The 15,112-nt window shown below is 37.3% G+C and overlaps 1 protein-coding gene across 1 annotated transcript; it reads right to left on the reverse strand.

Moving 5' to 3' along the window:
• Positions 1-256: 256 nt before the first annotated feature.
• On the reverse strand, positions 257-13,039 carry vps11 (VPS11 core subunit of CORVET and HOPS complexes). Its single transcript, XM_033977953.2, has 16 exons — positions 12,871-13,039; positions 11,001-11,149; positions 10,582-10,717; positions 10,045-10,208; positions 8,675-8,922; positions 7,890-8,091; positions 6,782-6,933; positions 6,510-6,696; positions 5,599-5,742; positions 5,116-5,313; positions 4,877-5,038; positions 4,502-4,635; positions 3,518-3,720; positions 2,374-2,545; positions 1,220-1,442; positions 257-646 (listed from the first exon to the last, which is right to left on the reverse strand). The coding sequence occupies exons 1-16, from the start codon at positions 13,010-13,012 to the stop codon at positions 482-484; spliced, it is 2,781 nt and encodes a 926-aa protein (XP_033833844.1). The 5' UTR covers positions 13,013-13,039; the 3' UTR covers positions 257-481.
• Positions 13,040-15,112: the final 2,073 nt, after the last annotated feature.

Consider the following 15,112-nt stretch of genomic DNA (forward strand, 5'->3'; position numbering starts at 1 on the left):
CTCTACAAATACTTTTATCAGTCATCAGCATGTTATTTCTTACAAACAATATGTATAGTATTGTAACTTATGGAATCATAAATGAGTAGCACAAATATTTGCTTAGGACTATTATACATTTATTGAAGTTATTTGTTTCACAAATGTTGAGAAAGCAACATAATAAAATGAGAAATAAAAAAACTACTGCATCTCCCTTACTACACACAAACATATTTCGTAGCATATTTAATTTTTAAGGTTCCCCTTAATGTGTTCAAGACTGTGCAATGTAGAAGTCAAAGACTGTGTTCAAGAACAAGATGCATTTGTGCACATTTATACAGTTCACACTTTTTTGTATAAAATGAAAGTCAATCATCAGTCACATAAGCGACTGATTAACTGGGACACTCAGGCAGCTCAGGTCAGTATGATGCTCATAATAATAATAAAGATGCTCATAAAGATATTACAGATGCAGTCAGATGAGAGCAGCTTTCTAGTTATTCCTCTTGGTGTGGATGAGCAGATCTCTTTGGAGGTTGGCTTCAAGGCTGCTCACTCCTTTACTGCCTGGAGGGTCTGTGACCAGTGTGATCTTATTAAACACGCCACGACTAAAGTAATCGGCCACAACAGAGAATCCATCATTAGAGGCACGCAGCTGGAACAGAGGAGAGACACATTTGTGTTAGGGAAATGTGATAAGGATTTATAAAGATATTAACTTTAAAAGAATAAAAATAATAATTATTCTATTCTTCACAATGAACAACAATGAATGCCCACCCCAAAGTGTTCTGGTTTCTAAAGACACAGAATTTATTCAAATCTATTTCTGAATTTATACAATTCACAAAAGAAATAAGGAAATTGCTGTTGTTTTTTTGTTTTTTTTTAAATATATTTTTATGGCTTGAATTGAACATACAGCTTCACAGAGACAAAACCGGCATGCTATAAACTATTAAAAATAAAAATAATAATAAACAAAAATAATTTGAGAAATTTACTTATACAACTAAAGCAGGCTTTTATGTGGGGAGGACAGATCTCATTTAACAGGTTTTGATTATTTCTTTTGTCAATTATACTACACCATAGACTGTATAAAGAAATGGACTAAGGGAGTGTGACGTCAGCCATAGCCCTCGGCTCCAGCCAAATGAAGGTCATCGAGGCTAGAGCAGTTCTGGGGGCGCATCTGGAGTCAAGTTCTATATTTAGAATTCCTTACCTGATTATTAAAATGATCATGTAGGTCTCGTTTCTGGTCCTGTGCACGCAGCATATCCATGACTTTGCGGTTCTCTGGAGTACAGGTGGGACACTCGGCCTCACTCTCTGCGTAACTCTCAAAGCAGTGCTGATGAAAAGAGTGGCCACACAGGAAGTGAACTGATGGCAGCTCCAGGGGGCTGTTACACATGTTGCACTTGGTCTTCTGAAAAATCTTGGCACTGAAATTAAAAACAGGCTTAATGTCACATGATTATAACTGGCAAAATGTGGCAGTGGAGGATGAAGTACTCAGTAAAAAGTAAAGGTACAAATACAGAGGTATAAAGTTACTCAATTAAAAGTAAAAATATCACATGTAAAAGTCTACACTTCAATAAAAGTATTTAAGTACCTGTTTAAAATGTTATTTTAAGAGTAAAAAGTGAAAGTATGTCACACAAGTGTTGTTCATTTGTTAAAGTGCAAACGTAGCAATATTGATAAAAAAAAAAAAAAAGATCAATCAAGATCAAGTCAACAATTGCAATACAAATCAATTTCTTAGTTTTTCTTTTGAATTTTGTGTATTTATTTTTGTTTGCTCAAAGCCAAAGTTTGAACAAAAATGGTCACCACAAACATGGTAAAAATAACTCCTCAAATCATATATGAAAATTACTTTTTACTTTTCAGCCCTGTTCAAAAATGTAGTGGAGTAGAGAGTACAGACACCTGCTCTCAAATGTAGTGAAGTGAGGTAAAAGTAAAAAGTATCCACTGTAAAATGTACTTAAGATACATAAAAATTCTACCTAAGTGCAGTATTTTACTACTTGTACTTCATTACGTTCTACCAGTAGAAACAAGGTTGGGTAGTTGTCAATGATGTGCTACAGTCTGACATAACTAATGTAAAAACATGTGGTTTGGAGTGGTTTAGAGTTCTGACTTTGAGGTAATATATTGAGCCATTTCTTGTGTTAAACGACACTGATGTAAAGTATTCTAGTTTTATTTTGATAGTTTTATATTGAAATCACCACTATAAGTCATTTTTATTTTGTTTTTGGAATAAAAACAAAATTAAGATTGAACAATATGAGAAAAAAAGTGATTCATTTTTGCTATATTGCTCAGACCTATGGGGAGTCACACAACAATTTTTCCCACCTTGTTTTAAGTTCTTCTATTTCTGACCGAAGATGAGCAGTTTCTTCTCGATATTGGCGTATTTTTCGCTCATCAGTCTCGATCTGTTGGCTTTCCCTCTGGAGTTTGGTGATGAGGTAATCCTTAATGACTGATAGTGTGGCAGTAGAGTTGTGTGCCAATGTCTGTACCACTATAAACACAGAATACAAACACGGCATTTACAACATCATTTATAACAGTGTGAAATGGTTATCTGCCCAGCCAGTCCCTCTTTGTTTGAATGCAGAGGGCTCTGGAACCAAACTATGACGTGAGTTAAACCTCCATCCTAACTTGGGATGGTCCGTTCACAGCCTCTCCTCTCAAAAATTCTCATTCATATCATTCAAAACAAAATATACATTTTCTTTTACCTCAGATAAATAAGAGGTAAGGTGTTTCACTTGCTGATTCTGCAGAAATCTGTGTTGTTTCTAAGTCCTCTGTGTTATTTTTTCTTTCTATTTTTACTAATAATTTGCCATGTTTGTTTTGACACAAACAGACTAAGAATTTTTCTGATTGGTTAATACGCCTGTCAATCACAGCAATCAGACAGAATACAGTTGCAGACTATATATATATATATATATATATATATATATATATATATATATATATATATATATATATAAAATTGGACATAGCTAGCCTGCTAGCCACCGTGTTCCAAATAGGAAATGATCACGGGCGCACTTCCGGCTCCATTGACTCTGGCTGCAATTAATTCTACATTAGAAAACTGTCAACCCTCTCTCGATAACTGCTGTCGTCAGGTTCATCATTTTTGTCTTAAAATGCTCATATTAACCCGCTCTACATGATTCTGATGTTACCTTCAACAGCTTTGCTTCTGGATTGGCTCTTTGGTTGCCATGATACTCGTGGTCGGAATTGCAAATATGAAACTCACTCCAAATTCACCCCTATAATGGCTAGCCTCGATGAGCTTTATTTAACTGGAGCTGAACGCTATGCATGACGTCACACTCACTTAGTCCACTTCTTTATACAGTCTATGTTCCAGACCCACACGTCTTTGTAAAGTTTTGTAAAAGTATGTGGTATGGGCTGGCCAGACAGTGAAATGGATGTGATATTGAACCAAAGAAAACTATCTCACCCAGTAATGGAGGCATCAGGTTGTTCTGATCGATGTGCTGAAGCACTTCACTGATGTAAGCCTTGCAGTCTTCCTCTTTTCGGGCAAAGTATCCGAGGGCCTGCTCCCACAGGCAACTGTCCTGGTCGCCATAGCGTTTACATGCCTCCACCACCTTCCCATACTCCTCATTCTGCATGTGGTAGTGCATGATTTGCTGGTACCTACATCCAAACACAGAGGATCAGTTGTATATGGAAGTAATAAAAAACACCTTTCAAACCTCTATGTTTTGTCTTTGATTTAGTTCTTTACATTTGAATAATTTGGTAACTACAGAAATCAGAAAATGAAAAGCGTTTTGTTGTGCATGTAAATGTAATAGTAGTAACAATAATAATATATTTTATTAGGTGCATTCGTGGACACAAGGTCACCTTACAACAGTAAACAAGTACAAAAGCATTAAAGGGCCCACATTACACTATTTTATACTGATTTATGTTATAATGTTGTTTCCTCCTCACAAACAGACCTGGAGTTGAGTTTTGCTTCATTCACACGTTCAACACACAAACCCTAAATACACCTCCAAAGCTCAAAATGCTCTGTTCCACCTTGTGATGTCATGTGGTAATACAGGAAGTGGTCTCTACTAAACAAAGAGTGAAAGGAGCCATTAACTTGAAAATGTTAATGGCTCCTTGGCTGTCTACATCTCAAAGCATTTTGAGCTTTGGAGATGTAGACAGACTAACAATGAAGAGTTACTCAAACATGTGTGAATGAAACAAAACACAAATCCAGGTATGTTTTTGATGAGGCAACAACATTATAACATGACTAAAAGCTTACAAGAGTCAATTTTGTGTAATATAGGACCTTTAATATACAAAAGTAAAAAAATATACAGCCAATATGTAAGCTTTAAGTATGCAGTTTTCAAAATTATTACAGCTGCTGTTTCACCAATTGAAAATAAAAAATAATAAATAAATAACTCACAGTTTGCCCTTCTCATACAGATATAGAACGCCTTCCTTAAAGTTGTGCATTTGACAGAGAACTAAGGCCTTGTCAAACACTGTGTGATCGCTCCTCAACAGTGACAACGCCTCCCCCTGCAGGACTTTCTTTCTCTGAAACACATGTGTAGAAACACCACATTTTCACATTGTTGCACTTTTTTTATTTATTTTTTTTATTTCTTGGCTGTACTATTTGTATGATTTTGTTTTGTTGCCTGCCTAGGGACTATAGATGTAAATTAGCTTGGTTGCTCTGGTGTATTTTCATTAGTTCAATACAGATGTTCATTAATGTGCATTGTCCCTATTAAATAGTTAAATAAAATGAAGCATCTCAGATCATACTGTATACCTCAGGGTCACGTTCATGGGCCCAGTCTTGAAGGCGGAGCTCCAGTAAAGTGTCATAAACTCCTTGGGACGATCGTGGCTCCACCTCGATCATGTGTTCCAGGAAGGCTTTTAACTCACGGGGGTTATTGGCAAAAATCGGAATGAACTCTTCAGAATTAGCCTGTAACAGTCAACAGTTTAAAAAAACTATCACTTTTATTTGAATTACCGGAGTCTAGTTAAATGAAGTAAACAAACCTTGTTTACCCGACCTCTGTCCAGACTGGTTGTGTCTATAGCGTCTCCACTGGGCTGGTAGTTTGTGCATAAGCCTTTCAGAAGCTGCGTGGTGCCTTCAGGGACATGGTGCATCAGGGTCTTTCCATAACGCTTCATGTTGCTCTCAGCTTGGTCAAACGGCAGACGCCCGATGTAACGCAGACCCTCCTGGTAGTTCTTAATGAAGAAGCAGAAGAAATCTACATTTTAGTTTCAGTTTATTCAGTTTAAACTTTCAAGGCTCAACTTTAAAGGTGCACTATGTAACCTTTCTGTTAGTATTCAGTTACCCACTTGCATTTAATTACTTATTAACATTTATTAAAGAAACACTATGTAACTTTCTGGAGGTGGTACATCACCTGCCTGAGCTCACTGGAGATAAAAAAGGTGGCACACCCCCCCACATACATCGCGTAAAAGTTACATAGTACACCTTTAAATGTATTTCTGTTTCAATACCTTCAGGTCTTCTAGCTGGATTTTCAGGTACCATTCATGGTGATCATGTTTTTCAGCCAGAAAAACTGCGTGGCTGTGGTAACTGGCTTGGCGCAGAACCTTGATGGCGATCTCCACGTCAAAGTGCACCTCGCCTTCACTCGTCTGAGAAAATAGTTATGTTCAAAAGTCTGGGATATTTCCCCTTCAATAGGTTGTGTTCACGACACATGACATCATAACACTTTTGAATCCCTATCCAAGGGTTTCAGCATGACGAATCATAACAATTGCAATAGTAATTCATAATTTTTAATAAGAAAATGTCATATTTTTTTAATTGGTGGAAAGACCTCAAAATGTTACCTATAACAGGAACCTGAAACTCATGAATAATTAAAAACTGAGTGGGAGGACAGGTCAAAACTCTATGGAGGAATTTGCAGATTTGTTGACTTGATTTGTGGTTAATATCTCTGTAATTACGGGGCCATTCAAAATAAATAGAATGCTCAAAGTTCGACATCTTGCAGTATAAATATAATAACCTCAGAAAGTGGTGCCATTATTCAACCCCAAAGACGCCAGTCCTTAAAGGTCCTATATTATGCAAAATGGATTTTTGTGAGCTTTAAGCCATGTTATTAACTTGTTGCCTCCTCAAAAACATACCCAGAGTTGTGTTTTGTTTCATTCACACATGTTTCAGTAGCCTTTTATTAGCACTTAAGAGCACTTCCTGTATTACCACATGACATCACAATATGGAACAGAGTGTTTTCTGCTCACGTATGCAGGGTTTGTGTGTTAAACAAGTGTGAATGAAAAAAACTACTCCAGGTATGTTTGTGATGAGGAAACAACATTATATAATAGATCAGAAAAAGCCATAATAAGGGCGCTTTAATGTTCAACATTTGTTCAACATTTACCTTGATGAACTCCTCTAGTTTGGAGCTGTCTTTAAGTTTTGTGTAACAGTTAAGCAGCAGAGTGGTGTGATCCGCATTGGCCAGAGATTGTCTGTGTAACGCCTGTAGATACGCAGTCAGATTATGTATTCTCTGAGCATCCAGGAACTTTCTGATGACATAAGACGGCTCCAGTTTCCCAATGGTTCTATGGAAATAAGTACAACAAAGAGGAGATATTGTGAGAAGTGACTAGAATTATAAACAAAAGCCTTCAGTATTTTTGGACTTACCGAATGTACTGCTGAATAGCCCCATCGTGATCCCCCTTGATGTAAAGATGATCTCCGTACTGTCTAAAGATCTCAGACAAACCGTCGCTGTCCAGGTGCTGGCTTTTTGCAAGGTTTATAGCCATTACAAACAGATTTTTCTTAAACAGCATCTAAAAAAAAAAGAAATAATAACTTTTGTAATATATAGTTAGACAAAAATACTGATACAACTGTGAATGCTGTTTTGGAGCTGTTCAAAATGTGAATATCGAGTATGTAAGTCCTAATAATAAATGCTGCAAAGAGCTAAAAATATCGAATTGTGATTTTTCTGGCAAGAATTGCAAATACGATTCAAGATTTATGTTTTGATAGTAGGATTCAGTTGAAAGTCCACATTTTAAGCACATCCTGGAGCATTCATATTTGAGACAAGACTTAAATATGAACTGATAAACCAATACAAGACAGGATAATAACATAATAACATAATAATGCATCTATTCAAATTCTGATTTCGATTTGATTGCAATTGCTGGGTTTCAGATGGCATCGCAGTATTCTATAGACCAATCACATTTAATACAGATGGGGGGCAGCTAAAATAAATATTGTTAAAATCAGTGGTGGAAGAAGTATTTAATTTTGTGACTTAAAAAGCACAGATAGCAGAGCAAATAAATACTCACGTAAAAGTATCATATGAAAAAATCTTTAAACGTATTGAAGTACTCATTAAAAAATGAACTTTAAGAGTAAAAAGTAAAAGTATTTCAGCAGATTTTGAGGTCTTATAAATATTCAAATGTAGTGATTTTGATAAAAAATTTTGCTGAATTTTGTTCAACAGAAACAATTGAATAGATTTTTTTCCCCTAGCTATTTACCGTATATTTGTGTATTTTTGTTTGCTCAAAGTATGACTATGTTAAAAATACACCGCACAGCCTTATTTCACTTTCCAATTTACACAAGTACACATTTTATATATCTGTACTAAAGTAATACAGTTCTTGGGTCTAGTCACTAATAGAAATGATCAAAACTGTCTCCTGTTCGCCCCATCTGGGAGTGTGACAGCATCACATTCTAGGATCTGAAAACCACAGATCACAGTGAGCCCTACCTCTAGTTTTGTTTGCGTGTCCTTTTCTTGGAGCACAAACATCTTTCCATCTCTCGTCAGAATGTAGAAAGACCCCCACTCTGCGACGACATCAACGACATCGTCAAAAGAGGCGCTGTAGGCGATAAACTTATTGTCCAGGTCATATATGGTCAGGAGCTGTTTTTCTGAAGGCGAGTTTTCTCTGCTCCCAAATCCCGACCTGCTGAAGGAAAAGCATAGTTATATTTACTATGGGCATTTCTCATTAGCATAAATTATAGTCAGAGGTGGGTAGAACTCAGTTACATTTACTTGAGTAACTAGTTCAGATACCATACTTTTACTTCTAAGTAACAATACTCTCTTACTCTCCCATAGTGAGTAAGTAAGTACAGTATATGAAATTATTTGTTTCTTGTGCACCTCCTCCAGATATTTTATTTTTCAAATTTTTCTGGTCTATCCTTTGAAAACACCAGATTTTGTATTTATTTTTTTACATTAAATTAAAAAGCAGATGTTACACCCTTAAAGTTACTCTTTAAAGGTTCTATATTATGTAAAATTAGCTTTAAGTTATAATGTTGTTTCCTCGTTAATCAAAGTAAACACATCTCCACGAATGTTCTCTTTGTATGCTGATGAGGAAACAACATTATAACAAATCAGAAAATAGCGCTATATGGACACTTTAACTACATTTTTACCTACCAATTTTTTAGACCACTTCTTTTTACTTGAGTAATATTATTACAATTTCTGGCTACTCTATCCACCTCTGGATACAGTTACTATTTTCTCACTTGTTTGGGGATTTGGCATCTCTGATAAGAAGGAATAAGTATCCTCTATGCCAATGGGCCAACAGCTTGTGTCCATCAAAGGCAAAGCAGGGTCCCCGTTCATCTGGTTGGTACAAGTACACACAGTCGTCCCCGGCAACAATAAACTGTGAATCCTGGGAGGGGTCTGCCAGAGCCGAGCACCGAAGGCCACATCCGTGAGTGTCCAGTTCTAGTTTAGGGTATTCCTTAATGGACAATGTGTAGCACTGAAAGAAAAATGAAGAATCCATGTCATGAGGGGGGTCAAATATCTGTGTCAGAGGAACCACAAAGACTAAAATTACTGATAATTTCGCCAAATAATAAAAACTAAACATCAATGACTGGAAGGCTGCGTGCGAGAAGGAGTATTACCTTCAACAGCCTCACTCCGGATTGGCTTTTTGGTTGCTATGATACTCACGGTCACCCCTATAACTGCTCTAGCCTTGATGAGCTTCATTTGACTGGAGCTGAATGCTGTGGGTGACGTCACACACACTTAGTCCACTGCTTTATACAGGCTATGTTTGGGCTCAATATACAAGTTGCCATCACTAGAAATTAGGCATGGAATTAACGATTATATCATGATAATTATTAAAGTTGCTGACATGTTATGGATATGAATCATTATAATTTTAATATTATGATTAAGTTCCATCTCTAGAATTGTACTCATTGTTATCAGTGAAAACATTTATGATCTAGTGGAGAACATTATGGATAAGTAGCTTTTTTTCTGCACATTCTGGTGATTTAAAGATATTTTTTGTTGGTGATTATCACGATTATATAAAATGTCCCACCTGTACCTTTTTTATCACAATAAACATCTTGTTTTCGCCTGAGTCTGTGTTTGCTCTGGTACAATCATCTAGATGCGCTGTATAGCTCCTCCTTATCTAAAGTGATCTGGGAGCCAAAACAAGCCCGTCTGGGGTACTACACCCCAGACGGGCCGGGACAGTTCATTTAAAAGTGTGGAAACACTTTCAGACCAAAGTGAACCAAAACAAGGCAATACATACTCAACATTAAAGTCTATTATGGATTTGGTTAACTATATTATCATGGCATTTTTCTTGACTGAAAGTAGACTAAAATAAAAAACGCTCATTTGACAAAATCTAGACAAAATAACCAAATGAACACTGGTTATGTGAACTGTAATGAGTAAGGTTATATATTTAATACTAGCTGGGCAGGATATCTTTGTGTTTTATTGTTCTTTTCATATGTATTGTGTGATCTGTATGTTTAATTTTGGTTGACTTTTATGTAAAGCTTAAGTTGTTTTAAATGTGCTATAGAAATAAACTTGAATTGAACTGAATAAAATGACTTACATAGACCTTCTCCAGAGTGACCACAAACAGGTGAGTGACTTTGGCGACCTGTCTGAAGGCCAGGCCTGTGACTGGACTGTGCCCCTCGTGAAGGGTCAGAGTTTTACTGTGTCGGTCTCTGGTGATGTCGCCTTTAGTCAGAACCACACTGCCGTCTGTGAAACCTGGGGTCAAAGGAAATGTCATGGCAATGTATAATAACATACTTAAACCCTTTTAGACAAAGGACACATAATTTAAAGGGGAATGTAAAGGAGAACTTTTCCGGTGGGGGGCAAGAATGTTTCCCAGTATTGGCATTAAAGTGATTTATCTTGTAACTTATTAACTAACATGCACACATAGCATTTTAGACAAAGCAAAAAACATTCTGGAGACAAGCAGGTTGCAGACTCTCTACCAGAAAACTTACACAGTGGACCTTTAAATAAACCTATGTGCTGGTAGTGGCTTTGTTTATTTAATTAGGGTCATAATTAAACAAATACAGAAATAAAAATATATGCAAAGTTATACAGAAAATTGAATATATTTTACCTATCGCCATGAAGTTGAGGTTCTCATGCACACTGAGACATGACACTTCTGTGGGTTTATTTCCTGGTATTGCAGGAAAGATTCTTGTACAAAGTGGATTTCCGCTGTCTCTCTTGTCCAAGTTCCACACTTTTACCTAAAATGACATATGAATATTTAAGTAGTCTGTGTGAAGATGTTTGGGTTCTCATCCAAGCCGCTTGTTCAGTTCTGGTCAGATTGCTGGAGCCCTATATCTATCTGAAGGGAGGCGCTAACTAAACTGAAATGGGTAAGTAAGTTGGTTTGGTTTCAAGATAGTTGGGTTGGTTTCGGTGTCTTCACCCTAAAACCTTTGCCCAGTTGAACAGTTAATTTGTTTTTAGTATATTTTGTGCAGTCAAACTATTGTTTTTTTGAGATCAGATGTGCTGACTTACGAGAGGGTTTATTCCATGTTCGTCCTGCCCCACTGACACGAGGATGCTGTGCTGTTTCAGCTGGTACACATGAGTCACCCGCAGTTTGTATGCCTGAAAACAAGTCAACTGCAGAGAGCGAGACAGGAGCCAGATCATCCCATCCATATGTAACAGCATGAGGTTAAGGACCATTATATTCAAGATACAGAATCACAATATTGTGGCATGGCTGATTCCCCATTGAAGTCAAACACAAGTGTTGGAGATGTATTATAAGTAATTCGGTGGTGGAAGAAGTACTCAGTTAAGTAAAAGTACCGGAGCGAAACATTTTCAATTCAAAGTATAACATGAAAAAACTACTTAAGTAAAAGTATTAAAGTGCAGGTTTAAAAATGCACTCAAAGAGTAAAAACTAAAAGTATTTTGAAGTCTAATAAAGCTTCAAATGTATGGCCTTTGATAAAGATTTCTTCAACAGAAACAACTGAATCAATTATTTATTTTCTAGCTGTTTTTCTTTGTATATTTTTGTTTGTACATATTTGTTAGAAAATAAAACCACTCCTTTTCATCAGATGTTAAAATATAATAATACTTTTACTTTCCAGTCCTGTTCAAAAATATAGACAGGTAAAATCGAATCTAAGTAGCGTACAGATACCTGAAATTTATAATTAATTACAGTACGTTACTACTTTTACTTCATTATGTTCCACCACTGTAGTGTTAAGCATTAAAATTAAGTATTAGTATTACATTTTAACATGTCATAATATCACATTTAATGTCACATTTAGTTCATTGTAAACCACTATATTAATGGCTTACACTTGTAATGCGCTTTTTCAAAGCCCCTCAAAGCGCTACACTATAGTCATTATTCATTCATTTCCACACTCGGTGATGGTAAGCTACTATTGTAGCCACAGCTGCCCTGGGGCAGACTGACGGAAGCGAGGGTGCCAATCTGCGCCATCGGCCCCTCCGACCACCACCTATCATTCGCGCACACACCACTTTCATACTAGGCAATGTGGGTGAAGTGTCTTGCCTAAGGACACAACGACAGAACTCTAACCACTGAGCCACTGTCGCCCTGATCTAACTTGATCTAACTTGAGTTAATAACAGAAGCAGGTCCGTTGATTTCCTATTAAAAAATGTAGAACTGAGACGCCCCACGTATTCACAGTGAAATTTCACTGTGGCAATAGCAACAAAATATCATTTACATGTTTTTAATGTTGAAAAACGTCTTTGTGACATTTATGAACCCTACATGCATGACCCAGAGTCTGACTTTTTTTGTAAGTAAGTAAAGATAATGTCTGTGAAAACCCTTAGTTGTCCAGGTCTGATCCATAGCAAAAGACGAAGATGAACTTTGTCTTTTGCTAAGTAACGATAAGTGGGCGGAGACAGGGGGTAGGTGAAAACTGTAGTTTCTGAGTGTGCAAGTCTCAAATACAGGATTACTCAAAAAGCATAAAATAGAAAAACAGAAATACAACTATGAGAAAGCTAATAATGAAAGACACTGTTAAGTTTAAAAGCTCACAAAAGTGGATTTTGCATAATATGGCTCCTTTAAACCTCAAATGCATAACTATACTAGATTAGTCTCAAACATGAATGAATGAATCGAAAAAGCCTACAACTCTGAGAAGACCAATGGTAAGGGGAACACCAATAAAATATATTTAGCAGCTTATATGTCCCCTTTAAAGTTTTTTTTTACACCCATACAGTCATTTTAAGGTTATAGGTAAACAACAAAAGTGAATCAAATCGTTTGGAGCCTTACATACAGCTTTATAATGAGTAAGGCAGGTTTAGTAGTGTCATAGAGCTAGCATAACACGGCTAACTGTTTACTAAAGGATATCAGCCAGAACAATATGTCCCCGGCCCGAGTCACAGGCGGATATTCCAGTGGGAAGCACGAAGTTCTTCCCATTTTCCGCCGGGTCTTTGACTGTCTCTTTATCAAAAAATACAAATTTCCTCCACTGTAAAAACGCTGCCATTTTGCTGTGCCTGTCAGGTTGTTGTCATGTGACTTTATCACGTGACTCTGGTCCTGGTCCTCGCTTGTTGCGTTCTCTCACCATCTGAGGGCGCGCTTGTGTTTGATTGTGGTACATTTTGAGTGGCTACATAAGAGACCCGGCCCATTCATTTGTGTCCTTTACAATGGACATTTTGTTCACCTGTACCTTTCTTAAGTATTTTGAATAACCCTCCCAAGTCTTACAGTATTCTGTAGGGGACATCCTGGGCTTTCCAGTGATGTGTCATGTGATGGGTTTGCATGCTGGGAACTTTACTGTTTTCCTCTATCAAGATGGCTGCCATACCAACAACCACATTTTATAGGTAAGTCAAATATTCTTTGTCTATTGCTATTTTTACCATGATAATTATATATTTTCTTGTTCAAAAACATGTTAAGAACAACATTTTTACATCTGAAAACAGTTTCATTATTTCTGTTTTGAAATAACAGGCATTTAATGAATGTCAACTGTAGTGGACACCAGGACCATTTAAATGTATTTAATGACTGCACATTGTTGTAGGTGAAAGAAGTGAAGCAGAGAGGATTCTATACTGGATAGCAGAGGGAGATTCAGATTTGGAGCTTTCAGATGAGTAAAAGGATGAGAATGAGGAGTATCAGCCTGTGATAGGTAAAGATGATGATGATGAAGGAGAGGAAGAAGATGTAGGAGAATCGGATGAGACAGAGTCAGAGAAGGAGCAGCAAAGTCGTCGTGCTCTGTGGGCCAGGAGTAACTTGTATGTTTTATTTAGTTTCAGGCTATTGTATCATGTATTATATTTTATGATCATGCTAGATGATTGTAGTATTTGTAATAGGTGTAAATGCTGTTAAATATATGCAAGTTACCTAAAAATATGCTTATAAAGTTTGTTGGTCAATAGGGAGTCATATCACATCCATGACACTGAAATTACTGCATTAATCCAAATTGATATGAAAAAAATAACTCCTTTTATTGACTTGATTTTTTCCCCCATCATAACAGATTCAGACCTGTGCTACCTGGGCTTCCTGCCTATCAAGATGACCCTACAATCCGTGAATACTGGAGTCCAATTCAGTACTTTTCACAGTACATCGATAACAGAATCTTTGAGGATCTGGCAGCTTTTACAAATCAAAGACAGCTGCAAACTACAGGAGTGTCACTGAATACTACTGCCCAAGAAATTAAGATTTTTTTGGCATATCAGTACATATGGCCTGCCTTGGCTATCCCAGAGTCAAAATGTTTTGGGCTAAAAAGACTAAAGTGCCTGTTATTACCAGGAAAATGACAAGAGATAGGTTCTACAAGCTGAGGAGATCAGGCAGTATGTGCCAGGCCAAACCCTATTGGCCTAAAGGTTTTTGTGCTTGTCTCGCCAAACGGACTAATCCTGGATTTCGAGGTCTATCGGGGCAAGAACACCTTTATGGGCCAAAGACTGGGAGTTGGAGCTGCAGCGGTGTTGCGAATGGTCGAGTCAGTTCCTGTAGGAACTTATGTGTTTTTGATCGATATTTCACAACGATCAATCTCATGGACACTTTGCTCTCAAAGGGTCTTCCAGCAACTGGAACCATTATGAAGAACCGGCTTCCAAAGCAATGCCAGCTGCCAGGAGATAAGCAGCTGAGAAAAGAAGGGAGAGGGACTTCAGTGACATTGGTCTGGAGGGGACCTGAGCTGGCAGTGACAAAATGGTTTGATAATAAACCAGTTGTGATGGCCTCCACTGTCTATGGTAAAGATCCAGAGGATATCTGCAGCAGATGGTCCAACAAAGACAAAGGTCATGTCCAAGTGAGACGGCCAGCAGTAATCAGGGAATATGATAACAACATGGGTGGCGTAGACCTCTGTGACCGAATGCTGAGCTTCTACTGCAAGTCAACCAGGACCAAGAAGTGGATGTCACGTGTGATGACACATTTCTTTGATGTTGCCATCACAAACGCTTGGATCCAGTACAAGTCTGACAGCAAAGCACTGAATCGACCAGCTAAGAACACACAGCAGTACCTGGACTTCAAATTGCACCTGGCTGAAGAGCTGCTGGATAGTCCTTCATTTGATGAC

This window comes from Periophthalmus magnuspinnatus, chromosome 14 (genome assembly GCF_009829125.3).
Source record: "Periophthalmus magnuspinnatus isolate fPerMag1 chromosome 14, fPerMag1.2.pri, whole genome shotgun sequence".
Lineage (NCBI taxonomy): Eukaryota > Metazoa > Chordata > Actinopteri > Gobiiformes > Gobiidae > Periophthalmus > Periophthalmus magnuspinnatus.